Source organism: Triticum aestivum, chromosome 3A (assembly GCF_018294505.1).
Source record: "Triticum aestivum cultivar Chinese Spring chromosome 3A, IWGSC CS RefSeq v2.1, whole genome shotgun sequence".
In the NCBI taxonomy this organism is placed as follows: domain Eukaryota; kingdom Viridiplantae; phylum Streptophyta; class Magnoliopsida; order Poales; family Poaceae; genus Triticum; species Triticum aestivum.
The window spans coordinates 633,322,753-633,342,762 of NC_057800.1; the positions used below are offsets into that span (position 1 = coordinate 633,322,753).

General features: G+C 44.7%; 2 protein-coding genes across 3 annotated transcripts; one reads left to right on the forward strand and one right to left on the reverse strand.

The window, feature by feature from the left end:
- The first annotated feature begins 6,603 nt into the window (after positions 1–6,603).
- On the forward strand, positions 6,604–9,095 carry LOC123062761 (probable magnesium transporter NIPA6). Its single transcript, XM_044486411.1, has 9 exons — positions 6,604–6,923; positions 7,093–7,149; positions 7,240–7,330; positions 7,448–7,608; positions 7,693–7,820; positions 7,913–8,050; positions 8,229–8,321; positions 8,400–8,517; positions 8,603–9,095. Exons 1-9 carry the CDS (start codon positions 6,770–6,772, stop codon positions 8,743–8,745), a joined length of 1,083 nt encoding a protein of 360 aa, XP_044342346.1. The 5' UTR covers positions 6,604–6,769; the 3' UTR covers positions 8,746–9,095.
- Positions 9,096–9,950: 855 nt separating this feature from the next.
- Positions 9,951–18,435, reverse strand: LOC123062762 (uncharacterized). 2 transcript variants are annotated; one of them, XM_044486412.1, is made up of 9 exons: positions 18,156–18,435; positions 16,900–17,018; positions 14,954–15,161; positions 14,325–14,877; positions 13,996–14,247; positions 13,631–13,822; positions 13,453–13,527; positions 11,008–13,365; positions 9,951–10,481 (listed from the first exon to the last, which is right to left on the reverse strand). In XM_044486412.1, exons 1-9 carry the CDS (start codon positions 18,296–18,298, stop codon positions 10,188–10,190), a joined length of 4,194 nt encoding a protein of 1,397 aa, XP_044342347.1. In that variant the 5' UTR covers positions 18,299–18,435; the 3' UTR covers positions 9,951–10,187. The 2 variants fall into 2 exon arrangements, with proteins under 2 accessions (XP_044342347.1, XP_044342348.1); XM_044486413.1 differs by lacking the exons at positions 16,900–17,018; positions 18,156–18,435 and adding an exon at positions 15,430–15,901.
- Between the last annotated feature and the right edge of the window lie 1,575 nt (positions 18,436–20,010).

The following is a 20,010-nucleotide window of genomic DNA, read 5'->3' on the forward strand; positions in this document are numbered from 1 at the left end:
TCTTTTCTTTATGAACTTTATACTCTAGATGCAGGCAGGAGTCGGACGATGTGTCGAGTAATAGTATTAGATGCAGGCAGGAGTCGGTCTACTTGACACGGACATGATGCCTATATTACATAATCACTGCCTTGGATATCGTCATAACTTTGCACTTTTCTATCAATTGCTCGACAGTAATTTGTTCACCCACCGTATTATTTGCCTTCAAGAAAGAAGCCTCTAGTGAAACCTAAAAAATCTATTAGTTTCATCATATTAGTTTCCGATCTACTATTTTGCAATCTTTTATTTTCAGATCTATAAACCAAAAAACCTAAAATATTTAGTTATCTTTTGTTTAGTTTTATTTATCTCTACCAAATCTCACTTTTGCAAGTGACCTTGAAGGGATTGACAACCCTTTTATTGCGTTGGGTGCAAGTGTTTGATTGTTTGTGCAGGTATTGTTGATTTGTGCGTTCTTCTCCTATTGGATTGATACCTCGGTTCTTAACTGAGGGAAATACTTATCTCTACTATGCTCCATCACCCTTTCCTCTTCAAAGGAAAAACCAACGCAAGCTCAAGAAGTAGCATTCCTCCTCCTGCTCCTTCGGGTCGTCGACGCTCGTCAGGGTCAAGGTCGTGCCTGTGGAAACGCCGCTCGGCCAACGCACCCGTGGCGCTGCCCTCATCATCAACGAGGGTGGCCGTGCCTCCTCCTCGACTCCTACTTGCCTCGTCAAGCTGAAGACAGAGCTGGGGCTCACTGCCGTGAAGAAAGAGCACGATGACTCGCTGGACGACAAGACCGCCATGAAGTGGGCATGGGAGGATTGGGCCTGGCTGGAGATGGAGCGCCAGCGGCGCGCCCTAGAGGAAATCGCCGCTCGCCGCTGTGGCCACAACGAGGGAGGCGTCATCGTCCTCGAGGACAGTGATGACCCACAAGTATAGAGGATCAATTGTAGCCTTTTCAATAAGTAAGAGTGTCGAACCCAATGAGGAGCAAAAGGAAATGACAAGTGGTTTTCAGCAAGGTAATGTCTGCAAGTGCTAAAATTGTAAGTAACAGAGTAGTTTGATAGCAAGATAATTTGTAACGAGCAAGTAATGATAGTAGTAGCAAAAGTGCAGCAAGGTAGCCCAATCCTTTTGAGGCAAATGACAGGTCAAAACGGTCTCTTATAATAAGCAAAGTGTTGTTGAGGGTACACGGGAATTTCATCTAGTCACTTTCATCATGTTGAATAAATTCGTGTTTGCTACTTTGATAATTTGATATGTGGGTGGATCGGTGCTTAGGTGTTGTTCTTACTTGAACAAACCTCCTACTTATGATTAACCCCCTTGCAAGCATTCGCTTCTTAGGTGTTGTTCTTACTTGAACAAACCTCCTACTTATGATTAACCCCCTTGCAAGCATCTGTAACTACAAGAAAAGTATTAAGAATAAATTCTAACCATACTTTTGGATCCAATCGGTCCCTTATGGAATAGCGCGTAAACTAGGGTTTAAGCTTTTGTCATTCTCGCAACCCATCATCTAATAACTACTCCACAATGCATTCCCTTAAGCCCAAATATGGTGAAGTGTCATGTAGTCAACGTTCACACGACACCACTAAGGGAATCACAACATACATACTATCAAAATATCGAACACATATTAAGTTCACATATTACTTGCAACATGATTTCTCCCGTAACCTCAAGAACAAAAATAACTACTCACAAATGATAATCATGCTCAAGATCAGAGGGGTATTAAATAGCATATTGGATCTGAACATATAATCTTCCACCAAATAAACCATATAGTAATCAACTACAAGATGTAATCGACACTACTAGCCACCCACAAGCACCAATCTATAGTTCCGGTACAAAAATTAAACACAAGATATGAACTAGGGTTTGAGAGGAGATGGTGTTGTTTAAGATGTTGATGAAGATTGCCTTCCCCAACATGGGAGAGTTGTTCATGATGATGATGACATTTCCCCCTCCAGGAGGGAAGTTCCTCCGGCGGAATCGCTCCGCCAGAGGGCAAAAGTGCTCCTGCCCAAGTTCCGCCTCGAGACGGCGGCACTCCGTCCCAAAAGTCCTCTCCTTATTTTTTTCTAGGTCAAAATGACCTATATATCAGAAGATGGGCACCGGAGGTGGGCCGAGGGGAGCACAGCCCATCAGGGCGCGCCTGGGCTCCCTGGCGCGCCCAGGTGGGTTGTGCCCACCTGGTGGGCCCCCTCTGGTACTTATTGGCTCCAATATTTCTTATATATTCCATAAAAATTCCTCGTGAAGTTTCAACTTATTTGGAGTTGTGCAAAATAGGTGGCCTGACGTAGCTTTTCCAGGTCCAGATTTCCGGTCGCCGGAATTCTTCCTCTTTGTGTGTACCTTGCATATTATGAGAGAAAAGACATTAGAATTACTCCAAAAAGCATTATTATGCATAAAAACATCATAAATAACAATAGGAAAACATGATGCAAAATGGACGTTTCAGACAGCGACGACGACGCGCCGCCACCGGCCAAACCAGTCTGCCAGGGCGACCTCGGGCAGGGGTCCAGGACGGCCGCGGAGTGAAGAAGGAGAAGGAGGACGACGATGATGGCGACTACGACGCCTTCAACAAGCTCTTCGGCCTGTAGGCGCGACAACATCAATTTTTTTCTTTCTTTAGTAGATTATGTTTTCAATATGTAAAAAAACCGTGGAACGCCTAAATATCGCCGAATCTATGTCGTGTTTGCCGAATTTTGGCTGATTCTGTCTTTAAAAATATTTACAAAAAGGGCGTCTGGGGGCGACCGGGGTGGCGGCTAGGAACCCGATCGCCCCCACGCCGAAAATATCGCCGGTTCGCCCCCAAGCGACGCTTTTTCTAACCCCTGGGGGGGCGAACAGCTGGAGATGCTCTAACAACCCTATGTCTCGAGCATGGAGGCTATGTTTCTCTGGTGTCTAGTGATTACAATAGAATGCGAACCCTTGTCTCAGCACTATGGGGCGGCTTATATTGAGTTCGCCGCCCCTCATCATGTCTACGTTACAAGGGGAGATGAAGGATGAAATTTATTACATGTATTACTCGTAACTGATGCTTTAACTACACTTTATGCCAGGCATCGTGCTCCTCGGACGCTCCAGATCCCGTTCAGCCTCTTCGCCTCCCTTGTCCGAGTGCGAGTGAGTATGGCCAAGTGACTGCAGTGTGTCCGAGTGGATGAATAGCATCCGAGTGAATATCCCGAAGTGGATATCCGAATGTGCTTATAAGCTCACGAGCCTGTTGGTCTACTAACGTGGGGTCTTAGGTGGGTCCAAGATGACAGCTCCATAACCCCATCCTTAGTAGGTGACCCATCGTTAGCCCTTGAATCAGTTGAGGTTTTGCGGGACAAATTAGTTGAACGCTTGGTGCACCGGCGGGGGCAGGGGTGCTGGGGAGGAGGGGGGCAGAGGTGGGCGTGGGCGAGGGAGCGCCGGAAATTTTATTCCAGCCTCAGTCGAGCGAGTATATTTAGGGAAATAGTTGGCGTCGGAGGATAATTTTTATTAACTATGGCGGATTGGGAATCGGTTAGATGTGCGTTAGAGGAGTAAAACCGACTTTTTACCCTGGTAACTCCGTATAGGGGATCGGTTAAAAAATGCCCGAAAGGATCAACATAAAATACTAACAAATTCGGACGGAGGAAGTAGATCGAGCAGAGGCAGACAAAAAAATCTGATGTGCACTATCAAAGCGAAAGTGCCTCCTTCGAAGATTGCGAGAGGCCTAACTTTTGCTAACCACGCATAACAGATTAGGTTATCCTAAAAAGGCGACAAGTGGCACTTGCAGCGACAGTAGACACTAGACAGTGGCACCCGGGCCGGCCATCACGCATCGGCTCTTACGATCACCGGTCTCGACGCGACGGCTCCCACCCCCACCTACCGGCAGAAAGGCGCCAATCAGGCGAGATCAACGGGCCATGCGCCGGCGGCAAGCGTTTTTTGTCTGTTTCCACGAACACGCGCGGGCCCGCCCGCTCCGGCCGGCCACCCATCGCTCCGCTCCGGCGGCATTCAAGGCGCTCGTTGTCGTCACTGCAGAGCGAGGAAGACGGATCCGAGCGTCCGAGGGAAAACGAGATCTGGATCGCCGGCTTGGCTGTACCTGTACCTGATCTGGGCAGATGCTGACCCGGTGACCCCCGGGCCATGTTACCCTTGTCTCGTCTCACGCCACGTTCCGATTGGAGGAGGCACCACCGAGCCCTACGTTTTCTAGCCCCTGTGCTTCTAGTAGCCTGGGTGAAAAGGGGCAGGCCTTCTGCTATGCGCACTCCTCCAGCTTGCTGTGCCCTTTGCATGGTTCATGTATTCAGATGGGTTAAATAAACTCTTAAATCTATTTTGTTTGTAGACATTTAAGTGGCAAATTTTGGTGCTGAAGTAATTACTTGCAGTGATCTAAACGGTCTTATATTTCTTTACGGAGGGAGTACTGATTATCAAAGACATGTTGAACCAGGTTTTGAAAGATCGTATTTTACTTCTTCTTTTTTTAACATAATATAAACGCAGATGCCCACAGTTGAGATCATGCTTTGCACCGTAACCACAGCCACAACCTAGTCTTAGCCTCTGGTTGGATTTTTTTCAGATTGTTGTATAATTCTTGTTTGCCAAATGCGGTGGTGATGCGGCGATATGCTCGTATCTGGATTAACCGTTCAATTTTACATTTGCATGGACCATATGCTACAGTATAATGTACTCATTAGCGGTTGCTTGCCCGACACATGGTTCGTCCTAATACTCTTGTCATCATTGTTTGGCGTCCCTCCGCGATGCCCTTTACTCTTCTTGCAACACCCACGTTTGTTTGCGCCAATATTGTCTGGTCTAAGGGTCTCCTTCTCGGTGCAAGATCTTCATGTGGATTCACCAGCGTTGTCTCACTACCCATAATCTCAAATGACGCATCTAGCCCAACAATGGCATCGGTCGACTTTTCCATCTCTGGCAACAACTTTGAACAAGAATGGGGACTAGTGGCTTCAGACTAGGAAGTTGTCTTCTAAAAGATTAAGGCACGACTTCAACACAATGCTTATCCTAGTGCGTACGTGCATTTGGAAAGAGAGGAACATAATAACGTTTGAATAGAACATTCAGTAACATCTAAGATTTTTTTTTTTTGAATTGATAACATTAGGCTAGGATGTGGAGAGCTGTGAGGTTGCATGATTTACCTGCTAAACTACCACGTTGCCGGAGCTTTGTGCTCCCTCTAGCCATTGAAATGTGTGTTTTCCCCGCTTTGTTGGCAGCGATTCGCTGTCTCGGTCATTGTTGCACCCTTTTGTCCGGTATTTTATAGTTGCTTATCCCTGGTTGTAATGGGGAGTATCATATACTAATATCATGCATATGATACTAGTGTATGATACTACCTCCCTAATGCATAATATTATATATTAGTATTACGTAGTACTCTATTTATTGGCGAATCAACCTATGGTTGAGTTGGTTAGGTGAACAGTGGTATCCCCAACCCATCAGGGTTCAAATCCTGGTGCTCACATTATTTCGGCTCAAGATGATATGCCGGCTCAGTCTCTCGGAGGTGCTCATAAGGGTAGGGTGATGCGGTATCATGATATGATACTCCATCATCTCTTTCTTTATTTAATGTTATGACACCTCATTAAAATTGTCTAGTTGACATGCATGATACTAGCTATGATACTACCATTACGACCGGCCTAATAAAGATTGACATCGTCCCTTTGAAAAACAAGGTTCTAGCCATGATAGAACCAAATATAAGACCACCAAAATAATAGACAACATTTACACACTAGAATTCCTTCAAGAAAAATTCCAAATGCTTTTCTGGTTAAAAAGTATATTCCAAATGCCATGTATTTATGTCTACTAAGAGTTGATGTTTGTACGCCATCAAATGTATTTTCGCCCCCCCCCCCCTTCTTGTTTTAGAACAATTTAAATTAAATCGGTGCTTTCCTTTGCTTGTCCTTATGAAAACCATGTTCTGCGCTAATCAGTCAAATCTTATTAAAATCATGTCCTGCATTAATTCAATCAAATCAAATCTTAGCAAAACCTCAACTAAGTCCAAAAAAAATCTTGACTTTCTCTACCCATACCCAATCAAATCAAATCATACCAAAACCCGACTAAATCTAAATTATGTTGCCTTCCCGCACTCATACTCAAATAAAATCAAATCTTACCAAAATCTAGAATATAATGGTATAATTGTTGTTGAACCACTAGAATATGTATGCCCCCATTGCATGATTAATTATTATGAGTACATAATACATATTTCTTGAAACACTCCTGTTTCCAGCTGCACTATCTAGAACGTGCCTTGACACGTACTACTGCATGATTGCTTGTATTGAAGACACAATAAAATAAAAATACAGGCTTGACTCACCCCCCTGAAAATTTCACTTGACCGCCAAGTCCCAAAGCACAAGTGGAACACGAAACTTTGATGTGGCGGGCCGATGTGCCCCAAGCAATGTCAAAGGCGAAATGGATGGAAACGGGGGGCGTATAAGTTCGAAAAATTCTCCATCCCCCCCTTCTCTCTCTCTCCCCTCCGTCGTTCGATCCCCGACGCCATCGTGCGCATCGCCGGCCAGGACAAGGCATACATACAGCGGCCCCGGCCCCTCGTAGAGAAAAGAAGAGACCCACCCAGAGGCAGAGGCCCGCCTCAAATGCGCCGCCGGCCGCGCGCCGCCGCACGATGAGCCCCGCCGCGACGGACGCCGGCGGCGACCTCTTCGCCGCCAACCTCAAGGGCGCGCTCCTCGCCGTCGCCTCCTCCGCCTTCGTCGGGGTCAGCTTCATCGTCAAGAAGAAGGGCCTCCGCCGCGCCGGCGCCGTCGGCTCCCGGGCAGGTCCGTCCGTCCGTCCGCGCTCGCCTCCTCACCCGAGGGCGCCGCTGTCGCTTTCGTGCCCCCTCGATGTAGCTCTAGGTCTTTCTGGTTCGTGAGAAAGGCGGATCCTTTGCGCCCGGTTCCGCGTATCCGTGGTGACGTGACCTTCGCTGTCCTCTGAAAATTGCAGGTGTCGGAGGGTATGGGTACCTCTGGGAGCCGCTCTGGTGGGTCGGGATGGTCACCAGTAAGCCTCTCCTCATCCGCTTGCCCTTCGTCTGTTCCTTAAGAATTGGATCCAGATGTCTCATTGCAACCTGAACTTCTTTTTTTTCAGTGCTTGTTGGGGAGACCGCCAATTTCGTGGCTTACATGTTTGCGCCAGCCGTCCTCGTCGCGCCGCTCGGCGCACTCAGCATCATTGTCAGGTAAAATTGCTTGCCCTCGTTTCAGCTCGCGTGTATAACATTTTTCGGATTCAATTGTCCAGGTTTGTTTGACATGTGCATGTGTGTGCGCCTCTTTGATGTTTTTTTGGAGGACAGTGCTGTTCTAGCCCATTTCATGCTGAATGAGAAGTTGCAGCGGGTGGGCGTCCTGGGCTGTATTCTCTGCATTGTTGGGTCGACGGTGATCATCCTCCACGCTCCCGAGGAGAGGTCCCCGGACTCGGTGGAGCAGATTTGGCAGCTGGCAACGCAACCTAGTAAGCTCCCATGCTATCTCCATTCGGTTGCTTGCCATAAAAATGGACTTGTCTTTTGACATTTCATCTGTAATGTTGTTGCAGCCTTCCTTTGCTACGCTGCTCTAGCAGTGGCTGTTTCATTGCTTCTTATGCTATATTGTGCTCCACGGTATGGGCAGACGAACATAATGATCTATGTTGGTATTTGCTCTGTTATCGGATCCCTCACGGTAATTGCTCTGCATGACTGCGCCTCTGGTTTCTTATAGTAGGTTTGTTGCTATATGAGTATTGACATCCGTTTGATGCCGTGTCTTGTTAGGTAATGAGCATCAAGGCTGTGGGCATTGCGATTAAACTTACCATTCAGGGCGTAAACCAGGCTGGGTACTTCCAGACGTGGCTGTTTGTGACGGTTTCAGCTATATGCTTAATCATCCAGTTAGTTTACCTAAACAAGGTACTTCATTGCCTGATCTTGATTTGTAAAAAGGGAACTTTTGTTCCTTACAGTTTTTTCAACAACATATTCATAAAAAATAAAAAAGAAGAAGCTCTGTTAGATAATGTGTCGCATGATCTGCCGATCACATCGTAATATCCTCATCTCTACATCACTTGTTATGTTCAACTTTCAGGCATTGGATACTTTCAATACAGCGCTGGTTTCTCCCATCTATTATGCCATGTTCACAACCCTCACTATTTTAGCAAGTGCCATAATGTTCAAGGTGAGCAATTTAAAACATCAGGCATTCTTGACCCCTCTGTTAATCGGTTAGCTTACTTGTGTTTTCCTGACTATCCAGGATTGGTCTGGGCAGAGCGCAAGCATTATTGCCTCTGAGACTTGTGGATTTCTCACAGTTCTTGCCGGTATTATTGTGCTACATTCCACCAAAGAATCCGATCAAAATCTGTCCCCAGGTACATGCTCGCGAAGCCTGGTACAATGGCAGGAGAAATATCATATTCCGACGTGCTGATCATTTTTCTCTCCATATGACTGCAGACCTTTATGCATCTCTCACTGCGCCCCTCCCTCCAAAGATATATTGGCACATCCAAGGAAACGGCGACGTAGGGAAGCAAAAGGAGGACGAGTCGCTTCCCTGCGATTTCATCACCGTCGTGCGCCAGGACTACTTCGTCTAGAAAATTCCCAGGACGGCATATGCGTTTCATATGTGCCAGCCAGCCTCAAGGCCTTCATGTGGAGAGGGTGGCCGCCGGGGCCTGTTACGGACGGTATTAACGCCCTCAAGGCCATCCTGACCTAAAAAATGTGAAAATTTTGCAGACACATCGTGTTGTACCATACCATGACCAAACCGGTTGCGTCGAAGCTAGGTGTTGTATACTTGTGGACTGTAGAAACCGCACCGTTGTGTGAGGATGATGTTGTTGTAGGGGGTTTGTGAGGGATGTTGTAGATGATGTTGCCTGTCTGATGTGAATACCAAAGCACACAACACTTTCTGTTGCTAGTGTGACATTTTGTTTCACCCTTGTCGGCCTCGGGATGTTTCAGTCGATGTATTGTTTGTTTTAGGTTTGCATTGTACACTCCGTTGATTGTATCTGTGGAGAAGCAATTCCACCTGGGTGGTCATCCTGGTTTGGGTCTGGGTTGAGAAGGTTCTCTGTTGGGTCATACCGGTAAGCCTTCAGGTGTATAATAAAGAAATAATAACACAACATTGTGTGTTGAGATCCTCTGCAGATTGTATGATGCTGTAGTGCGGATGACATGTGGGGCCGGGTCCACATGGCAGTGACTGTACAACATGACACTCCCTCTGTAAAGAAATATAAGAGCTTTAGACCACTACTTCAGATATAAGAGCCTATAGATCACTACTTAAGTGATCTAAATGCTCTTATATTTGTTTACGGAGGGAGTAAACTGCTGCAGAGGATCCTAACCCTGTGTTGTAATAACACAGCAATTGTGTTGAATAAGTTTTGAGTTTTTCCTCATAGCGTGGTGCAATATATTCACGAACAGGAGGTGGCGTCTGAAGAAGTCCATCTCGTTGCCAGGAAACAGGATGGAACAAACGTTCTGCAGGGCCTTTCCTCCTGCAGTAGTTGGGACTACTTAGAGACAAAAAAGAAGCCGAAATCCCCTAGATAGGAGCTTTTTTGGCTTATATAAGCCAAGGTGCAAAAGCCAAGGAAAAGCCCAACCAAACGTATGAACTGCCGTGCAATCTCGTATGTGGACCGGCGACAAGCCTTCTTGGATATGGACTTCGAACAGTGAGAAGTTCTTACTCTTTGGATGCTTTCCAGGATAGCGGACGCATTCAGACTCCTCTGACCGGAACCAGGTGTCCACTCTACAAGCAAAGCAACCATATCTGCAACTCATTGTTTGCCTCATCATCTATAAGTTCACAAGTTTTATTACACGGCTATTATTCACTTGCTAGCAGTACCAGTTCATATAGCAGTACGACTTATATCTCCCTAGATAAGTACACCAGACAACAGGATCGTCACAACAACCACAAACTTCAAAGTAGAAGATGCTTACTAAGCAACAACATATATCATACATGCACAGTAGCCGTACTGTGAACCGGAGGGTCTGCTCAGACCCAGAGCTTGTGCAGCGCGTGCAGCTGGCCCAGAGAGGAAGATTTCAGAGACAGACGATACATCTCTTTCAGCTTGGCTGCGTCACCCCTGCCGCCGCCGTTGGCCTGACCGGCGGCGGAGGCTGCCGGCCTGCTCGTGTCCAGGTTCCTCAGCATGCTCTTCAGCAGGCTCTGCAGCTGGCTCCAGAACTTCGGCTTTATGTCCAGGTTCACATCGTTTGAGTATTCCTCGTTCGCTTCGACAACATGGCGGCCTTCCAGCAAGTGCATCAGCGCGGCTTCAAGCATCTTCAAACAGATACCAAGAAACATGATTATGATATCACAGAAGAAATCCCGTTCCACATTCACAAATAAGACATCCTAGGCGCGCACGTAAGTGAACGCATAGCCTCAAACCTAAATGCTCAACCGGTTTCGGCCCGCTGTTACTAACCACAACCCAGAATGCAGTGAACTATTGTGATTTATGTACCGCTACTGATGCCTTTCCCCCCAAACATCCCTACGTAGAACTCCTGCTGCTTAGCAGTAAAAAAACAATACTCAGCAAAATTACTCTTAACACTACAATCATAATGTATTAACCAAATGCAAAATGCAACATACTAAACGATTCTAATAAAATGACATTGCGCCTCTCGATTCTGCACGCAACTACTCCCTCTGTTCCAGAATAAGTGTCGTGGTTTTAGTTCAAATTGTATGACAGGTAATGCCCTTTCCGGAATGCCAGAAAAGAATAATCGTAACTAAGATCTAGCAGACTTGAGTAACTAGAATAGGAGGAGATGGCAAGCCAGGAAGAACATACCGCACTAGAATGAAACGAATCAAAGATGCTAGTAGAAAGGGCTGATTGTGCCATAAGGATGTTAAGAAACATGGTAGGATGCGTCTTTGGACCATAGAATTCTAAAGCCTTCTGCCAGTTCTTCTCTGCTAGCGAACCATACCACTTAGCTTTCTTACGAAATTTATCCTCGTTCTTCTGTTTGACCTCCTTGTTAACCAAATCCAGGAACTTGAAGCACAGATCCCTTTGATAACAACCAAGCTGAAAATGGCCAAAAGCAGCCTCCTGTTTGCGAAGTTCACCAAGGGACTCGTATGTAGACAAAGCCTCCCGAAAAGCATCACTTGCTGAAATCTCAAGAACTGTTCTGTTAGATGATTCATCAACAAGTCCACCTTCGTAACTGCCAGTTAAAAAGCTTTCCCTTGCCAAAAGCATTCCGAGCCTCAGATGGGTATGGGCATACTGGGTGTAAACTTCGTTGTACAGTGATTTATCAACTTCATTGTCAGCAATAGCATACTTCAGTTGCCTCTTAGCTGCTGTATAGTAGTTTATTGCTTGGAAATATTCCGACTTGGCAGACTTCACGGATTGCATATATGAGCCTTCAGGAAGATCATACATCTGAAATTCTTCTATCCTCGACGCCAATTTCTCTGCTAAAGCTCTTCTACCATGAGCTAAGTTACAGTTGATCAATATAACATTTGTGTGATCAGAGACTTCTTGAAATGCACTAATAGCATCAGCAAAAGCAATCTCAGCACTACTCAGATTTTTACTCTCAAGTCTAATGCGGCCAAGTTCATTGAATGCCCAACCTCTTTTCTTAAGAATGGTGAAGAACTCTGCTGAGCGCACAGGAAATGCAAACATGTCTCCCTTAGCTGCACCATAGCAGTGAATAGCAGAACACAAGTTGTATTCAGCATCTCCTGGTTTAGGACCTACAAGGTACTTGAAAATACCACCGCTCCCACTGGAAACATCGCCATTAGGTTTATCAGGAATAGCATCAGCATTACTTGACTGATTATCCATGGTGTGATCATGATCAAGTTCAGCCTTTGCCACCGTCCTTTTCTCAAGACGAGTATCATTCGTGCTGTTTTGAGTTTCTTCAGAACTTCCGATAGCTTCCTGCGCATTAGGTTTCTCTTTAATTTCAGTAGATTGTGAACGAATGTTCCTGCCAGATGCTTTTTTATTTTTCTTTCTTCCATGCAATGTAGAGGCCTCAGGACTACTACTGCTTGCACTACTGCCACTATTTGCTCTATCACTTTGGCAGCTACAGTTTATCAGTGAGCATGTTCCACAATTCTGCTTATCTTTTCCCAATTTTCTCTTAAGACGTTTGACTTCCATTGCAACTTCATTTGACATCCTAAGATCACCTTCAGGCTTTTGCTCATGGAGCACCGGTGCTTGATGGCTGCCCAATCGGTGATATTCTGCATAGACATCGCCTACAAGCATCCACACATTGGCCCAGAATAAATAGTTTGGAGGCAACTGTTGAGCAGAAATATCATAACCAAAGCATTTTGCATTCTTGACATATTCTGCTTCATCCAATACAAGACTTGAGTTTAGATCACCATCTTCAAGGCACAACGAACTATTGGACATGGATGAGATGAATTCATCACCATCTAGATGTTTAGGCATAGAACCATAAACCATGCAAGCTAATTCCACAACTTTCAGAGTGCGATGAAGCTGTCCATCATTTTTATACGCCTCTCCAAGTGCCAGATAAGATTCACCCAGCAAAAGAGCAAGTTTCCACAATTTATGGTCCATTTTCAGTTTTGGTAGCCACTCCCTAATGTCGCAAACTTCAATGCAATCAACATCGCCACATCTACATAAAGAGAAGTCAACAGGTCTCTCCCAAATGGTGTCTGCATTGTCAACACAATCATCCTGACTGTTCTGCAGCTGCCGGTTCCATCTTAAAGATTTGATAGCTTGTGATACGTGATGTATAGCTGCCAACTTAGAGGAGATGGCATCAGCAATTGGTTTTGATATCTGAGAGTTTCCAGCCTGACACATTAGCAGGCTATCATCAGAGACATCTTTTGTAGTTGAAGATGCAGTACCAGTATCAACATGACCACGTGAAGATTCTGATTGTGAATACTCCAACATACTATCTACGGCTGCTGGCTCATCCTTGCTTATCTCTGTCAATACATCATCTTGCTTTGATGGTAAATTCTGAAGGCTCAGCTGTGGAGACTCATCATCCAAGTCGGTAAGAGTAACTTCCGATTCAAGCAGAAATGATTCTGTTGTCAGTTCCAACTCCTCGTAACATTTAAGGATGAGCCTTGCAAACTGTTCATGAGCATATGCCCTGACAACCTAAAAGATGAAAGAAGAAATCATGAGACAAATTTCTCACCGAGAAAATAACAGATTTGTAGAACAGTGAGATGATAGATAAAGTACCAGGTGATCCTGCTTGCTGAGGAAATCTAAACATTTTCTGAAGAACTTTGCACATTTTGCTCTATTACTAGGTACCTGCAAACATATAAGGCCTTTAACAATTAGTAAAGCTGTACATAAGTACATCTTCAAAAGAAAACTGTAAATAAGCAAAGTAAGAGTGTCAATTCCCTGTTACCTTCGATAAAGACATCCTATGAGCAACGCGATAGAGGAGTGTGCCCAAAGAGAAAAGTGATTCCCTTCTCCCCTTGTTCATTAAAGAAGACACAGGACTGCACGTAGATATATGATCACCAGCAGTACGTTTTTCAGGTAATATGGACAAGTCATATAACTGCACAACATCTTCTTCAGCGCCTTTGTAGAGCTGAGAAAGCAAACCTTCAGTATAAGTGCACAAGAACTAGCATTGGTGGTTACCAGTCTACTGCTAAATAAATCAAGTTGTACATAAAAATATCCAAACATAAAAGGTTGAACAGGAACATATCCAACACATGTTGACTATCATAACTTCATAAGTAGGTTCAAAAGCCATACCCAATATGCACCAGGGTCTTGCTTACAGTTATTCTGAAGGAACCTTAGGACAGCTAGGCCATTTTGCTGGACAACCTGTGGATGAAATGCAGGTGTGCCATCATCGGACACACCCTTAAGTAGAAATATATCATCATTTTTTAGAAGCTCATAGCCTTGGACAACACCATTCTGATGATAGCATATGGCCAATTCTGGCACACTTGCCATAACATTGTCAAGCCAAGCTTCTAGCCAGTTCAATGGAGTAACCTATCAAAGGCAATTTGTCAATAGAGAGAGTAAGGAAAGAAAATATAAAGGCATATTAAAAAATAAATAAAGCATACCTGTCTAGAAACATCCCATAGGTGCAAGCTGACTGCGATATATTTCTCATTGCTAAATATAAGCAAGTCGCTACCCAAGAGAATATGGAAATTGTGAAATTGCCAAAAGCAAACCTTCCGAAATCCATTGTTCCCCACTCTCCTACTCTTCTCAGATTCTTGCACCTCACAACTGGGGGTTTCACCAACACGAGTGGTTTTCCTAATGGGGTCCGATCCTGGAACTTTTTGCTTATTTTCCCTTGCACCCCAGTACAGGCTTTCACAAGTACCATGTGACGGTTTTCTACTTTTACTGATATTCTGATCCAAATACGGCGACGTGCTAAAATTAGACGAGGAGGACGAATCAAAGGAACCCTCCCTATCACCGAAGGGTCCATGCAACATGGATGCTGTTTGCTTTTCCTGTGATGGTTGATGACTTGGTGGGCAATCACAAGCCTCTGCCCTAACCGAGTGCATCGCGAAGTTCTTTAAAATTGAAGGATCAGATCCTTTAGGTTGGTTATTTTGTCTTCTAAATATCTTTTCACCTTCATCAACATCAGGCCTGCAATGCAATGTGGAGTGGAGCATTAGCATTCACTACATTGAGTATGATCGTTTTAAAGTTGTGAGCACCTTACCCTGAGTTTAAAATGAGTGTGTCTCCAATACGGCTAACAGCAATAGATACTTGTGCCTTAGAGTAAGGTATTTTAAAGATCTGCTTTAGAATATCAGTTGGAGCAATCACATCTATTTCATCGCCATATTCGGCTAGGCCTGACACAGCTAGTGCTTCACACTTCCTTGATAAGTTTTGGTTGAAAAGTCCGCTTCCACACCGTAATCCTGAAGAATATGAACAAACATATATCAACAGAAATGTATTTCATGCCAAACAACTTCAATAATTTGGGACTATTGGATCATGCGGACAGCAGTGTGATAAGCACACCGCCTAGATGGTAGTCGGCCGCGTATTCGGTGCTAGTGGGGAACCATCACGAATACCTGATCCAGAGGCCTATCATCGCCTGACTAATGCAATTAGTTGGATAATTTCTGTGCAATCACGCGATGAATTCGTAAAGCCTAAAAAAGAAGACAAGGTTTTTACCAGATCTGCTGACACGAAGCAGAGCAATCACGGACGGGTACCATCGAAGATGTCAGTACCACCCCATGATGTCACCTAAGCCTTTTGAACCTGTTCGTTTGCTAGACGGAATGCTCGCCTCACAGTTTATCGCTTGAGCCGATGGGGTTAGAGCTTTTATTGGAAACAGCAAAGGGAAGGTGGAGAACTAAGAACGGGAACAGGAAGATAGATGAGGAAGGGAAAGGCGAAGGCTCACATAACCAAAAGGGGAGGTGCTTCCTTATCTTATTACGTAGGATCGCCTTTATCATCTGTTGTTTGTTTGTCTGAAGCGGCTTGCTAGGCTTTCTACTAACCACCCCGATATTCTTTAGTCTGTTTTTATTAATTCCAAATATATCAATGCATTAATGCGAGCACTAGTTTTCCATATAATCGGTAGGCGGCACCGCGGCGCATTTAAGTCCGCCACCCGTATTTTGTCTTCAGCAAAACTGGTGGACAGCAGATCACTTTTGCAAATTGTAGGAATGATGTGGCAGTGGCCTAGGTGGCATCCTGCGGGTAAGTGCCGTTTCAGATAATTAGAACAAGGTTAGTGGGCTGGAAGATAGATGTTGTCGACAGCAATAGGAAGAGAGAAATATGTTTCTTGCCTGCCTTTGAAGACAACAACCCACTACTATGAATTCCAAACATGATACAGATTCTTAGCTATTTCTATATCTCTAGCTTGCATAATCTTCTTCTGGACTCTTTCCTAATATGCCTAACTCTCCTCCTGGATTACTAATTTATGTACTGTTCCTGCTGTGCGCCATGGACTACTACAGTTTCACCTCCTGTGCTTTACACAGTTACACTACAACACTGGTATCTCAAACAGACTGATTCCCGTTTTTTTTTTTTAGGGAAACTGATTCCCGTTATTTGAAAGGTTTTGCTGCTGCATGTACCACTGCAGCAAAAGCTCATCAGATGAGATAGAAAGGTATCATGAACATGAAATAGCAAACCCCAAAGCTGGTATTTTCACTCTCTCACAGCCTCACTTCTTACCTCAGATTTACAAGGGTAATACTCACAAGAAGAAGCATATACAAGTTTGTTAACCGGTAACAACGTACCCTGGGGGGGGGGGGGGGGGGGGGGGGTGTTTATTGCTACCGACCAAATATGCTTGAATAATAATTCACCAGGTCATGTTACCTAGAGTTTTCACAGGTATAGCATCCATCAACTGTAAATACCAAACATCATTTAATTATATAGGGTGTGGCTGAGAAATCACTTGGATACATGTAAAAGGCAGCCAATCGTGACAGTTTTGACTCGCATATGCTTACCACACGCTAAAACAGTTATAATTTTAATAGCACACGCATGTTTTTACCATCAGTAATGCTGCCTTATACTACAAATTGCCAAGAAGCCTAGAATCTTGTTTTGGTGATCAAACTATAACAACGAAGGCTCGACAGAGGTCACCTTCAGTACTCTTCGCATCCGTTGGGAAAACCTTCTCCGGGAGGTTTGGAATCACGGGGAGCGTGTTGAGGTCAGTCTCCAGTGGCAGCATTTGATACCTTGGAGCTCCAGTCCCAGTCCTACAATATTTGTGACAATAAGAGCAAGATTAAACTAGTGGTTCTCCTTACTCAGACATTTGCAGACAAGGGGAAATCTCATTTGATAGCAGTAATGTGTCACTTTACACTTCCCAACATGATTTTGCCTACATACTCCTTAGCTGATGCTGTCTGAATGCAAAAAAAAAGAGGGTGCGCACGCGCGTGTGTGTGTGGAAATAGTGTCCACCACCATTCTATGTTCCAGAAAAAATATCTATATTCTGCAGGTTTGCAAGTTGTAACCGCTCCATTGATATACGGTGCATTCACGATCACTGGACCCGTCGTTGCTAAAAGCAGCAAGCCCGCCCGTAATCACTTCACCATAGTCACTCTGCCCCCAAATATACCATAACAAACCACTAACGAAAGAAGCGGTTGACATTTCATCTCCAGGCTCTACTCGGACATTTGCGGACTACAAGAAATTTCATTCGGTAACAGTTACACGTCACTTTACACTTCCCAGGCTCCCAGCATGATTGTGACTACATGCTCGTTAGTTGATGCTGTCCAAATGAAAAGAGAAAGGTGGAGATAGTGTCCCCCACCACTCTAGGTTGTAGGTTCCAACACAAAATCTATGTTCTGCTAGTTTGTAAGTTGTAACCGCTACAATGAGATACAGTGTGTTCACCATTCGCTAGACCGATCTTTGCTGCAAGCAGCAAGCACGCCGGTTGATCATTTCGCCATAGTCACTCTCCCCCAAAATAATATCATAACAACCCAGTAACTGAAGAAGGGATTCACATTTCATCTCCAGGATCTACTATACAAGTACCGTCTTAAGCCCTCACAAACGAATCACAATCAGGAACAATTCTAACTGCACAAGCAAAGCAGATAATGCTCTCCCCCAATCGCATTCTACCTCAAATTCGCCAGCACAGCCCTCGACATCCCACAATCGCATTCAACACGCAAGCCCTAAGCAACATAATCGCTCGGGTGATTCGGATTGAACAGCCTCCTTATGGATTCGATCAGGAGCCTGCATCAGAGCCCATCAAATCGCACGAAGCATCAGCTAGAGGCGCCTAGGCTTGCACACGCGCCACTTCGATCGAACAAGCGCAGGGGCGCGGAGAATAGAGAGGAGGGGGAGCTCACGGGGAAGCGGAGGGGAGGAGGGCGGGGAGGTAGGCGGAGTCGTCGGTGGGGACCGGGAGGGAGCCCACGCGGAGGTAGCGCGCCGGCGGGGGCGCGGCGATCTCCAGCCGCCCCACGCACTGCAGCTCCCCCGACGCGTCCATCGGAGCCGTCCTTCCTCCTCGCCGCCGGCGTCGGCTTGTGGAGCTCGCCCGGATCGCGGCAGCGGCAGCGCGTTCCGTGCCCGGCTTGACGAACGCCCACGGAGTCAGTGGAGAGTGCTAGACGCTTCTACCGCTCCCCTTTGGGCCTGTCATGGAGTCAGACCTGGCCAGATGGGCTGGCACGGCCTGACCTGGCTAGAGTGTGTCAGGCACGGCACGCTTACTACACGGGCCAAATTTAGGAGTACTCCTTCGACTTATCGTAGCACGAGAGTTTTTCCCTCCCCTAAAGAAAAAACGAGAGTTTTTCCCTTTTCGAAAATCCAATTATTTACCCTAAAAAATGAGAGTTTTCCCCTTTTTCGAAAATTCAATTATTTAAAATATTTTATCTATTAAAGCGTGCGTCCAAATCTTAAACCGTTTTTATCGTTGGATTCCTCACGTCGAGATTGTCCAAATCTCAAACTGTTTTCACCATTGAATTCATCGCGTCGAATTCTTCAAAACTAGATCGCATGTTGATAGATTTTGACGAACTTTTTTCCCATAAAAAACGAGATGAAAAACCCATGCCTCTTGTAAAAGAAGAAAAATAGAAAACAAATTTTTTTCAGTTTCCGAGAAGCACGGTCATGTCTCTCGCAGAAGTAAAACTGTATCTTACATGGAAGGAAAAAATGTGTTTTTTCCCGTTTTCGAGAGGCACGGCCATGCCTTCTCACGGAAAAAGAAAAGAAGTAGAAAATACATATTTTTTTTAGTATCCGAGTGCCTCCCGCGGGAGCAAAACCATGCCTCTCACGAAAAAAAAACATGTTTTTTCCTTTTCGAGAGGCATAACCATGCCTCTCGCGGAACCAAAACTATGCCTCTTGTGAAAGTTAAACCGTGCCTCTCGCGAAAGAAAAAAAAACATGTTTTTTTTTCAAAAGGCACAGTGCCTCTCGCGAAAGTGAAGAAAAGTTTTTTCTCGCTAATTTTTTTAACATTTTTTTGTCCAAAAGCTAAGAAAGACCATTGAAAAAACAAAAAGCCAAAAAAACAGCCTAAAAAACCAAATGTGCGTGCGAAAAATAAAATAAAGAACCATAGAAAATGCTCATAGCGCTCTCAACCCACCTTCAAGTGATCGTTCGGAGACTCCCGAAGGAGTGATCATTTACTAGTTGCTCTCATATACCGATTGAGCTTCTTGGCGCCCACAAGCCACCGTTCGTGGGCCAACCCAAGAAGAAGGCCGACGCTCGAGTGTTTTCCCAAATCTTTACCTAATAATAAAATAAATTAGATTTCTTTCGTCCATCATGGCATCTTTCAGAAAAGTTCCTCAATTTCAGAGAATTCAAACCACAGTCCTGTTTTAAGTTAAAACGAATCGTTATTTTCGTGTTTTACACGAAAGTCCCTGTCTTTTCTTGAAATCAACTCGCCGTTCGGATTTAAGTCACACCTAAACCGTTATTTTACATTTTTCAAAACCCCCCTGATGTTTTAGGTAATTCATCCGCGGATCATATTTAAGTCAAATAAATGCTTTTTAAAATCATTCATATCTTTTAAACCGTAACTCCGATTTGAACATGTTATATATAAAATTTGATTAGAAAAATATGTAGAATATGAATATGAGATTATTTTTACCTATTAAGTATTTTTAAATATTATCTTGGAAGAGTCAAACCAAATGATTTTCTAAATTATTTGTATCT

Excerpts from the sequence above, each read along its gene's own strand:
- LOC123062761 (XM_044486411.1), top strand. The coding sequence starts at position 6,770 with ATGAGCCCCGCCGCGACGGACGCCGGCGGCGACCTCTTCGCCGCCAAC. Across the intron at positions 8,051-8,228 it reads AGTTAGTTTACCTAAACAAG|GCATTGGATACTTTCAATAC; the intron begins GTACTTCATTGC and ends TTCAACTTTCAG. Across the intron at positions 8,322-8,399 it reads CAAGTGCCATAATGTTCAAG|GATTGGTCTGGGCAGAGCGC; the intron begins GTGAGCAATTTA and ends CTGACTATCCAG.
- LOC123062762 (XM_044486412.1), bottom strand. The coding sequence starts at position 18,298 with ATGGACGCGTCGGGGGAGCTGCAGTGCGTGGGGCGGCTGGAGATCGCC. Across the intron at positions 14,248-14,324 it reads TATGGGATGTTTCTAGACAG|GTTACTCCATTGAACTGGCT; the intron begins GTATGCTTTATT and ends TGCCTTTGATAG. Across the intron at positions 13,366-13,452 it reads TCAGCAAGCAGGATCACCTG|GTTGTCAGGGCATATGCTCA; the intron begins GTACTTTATCTA and ends TTCATCTTTTAG.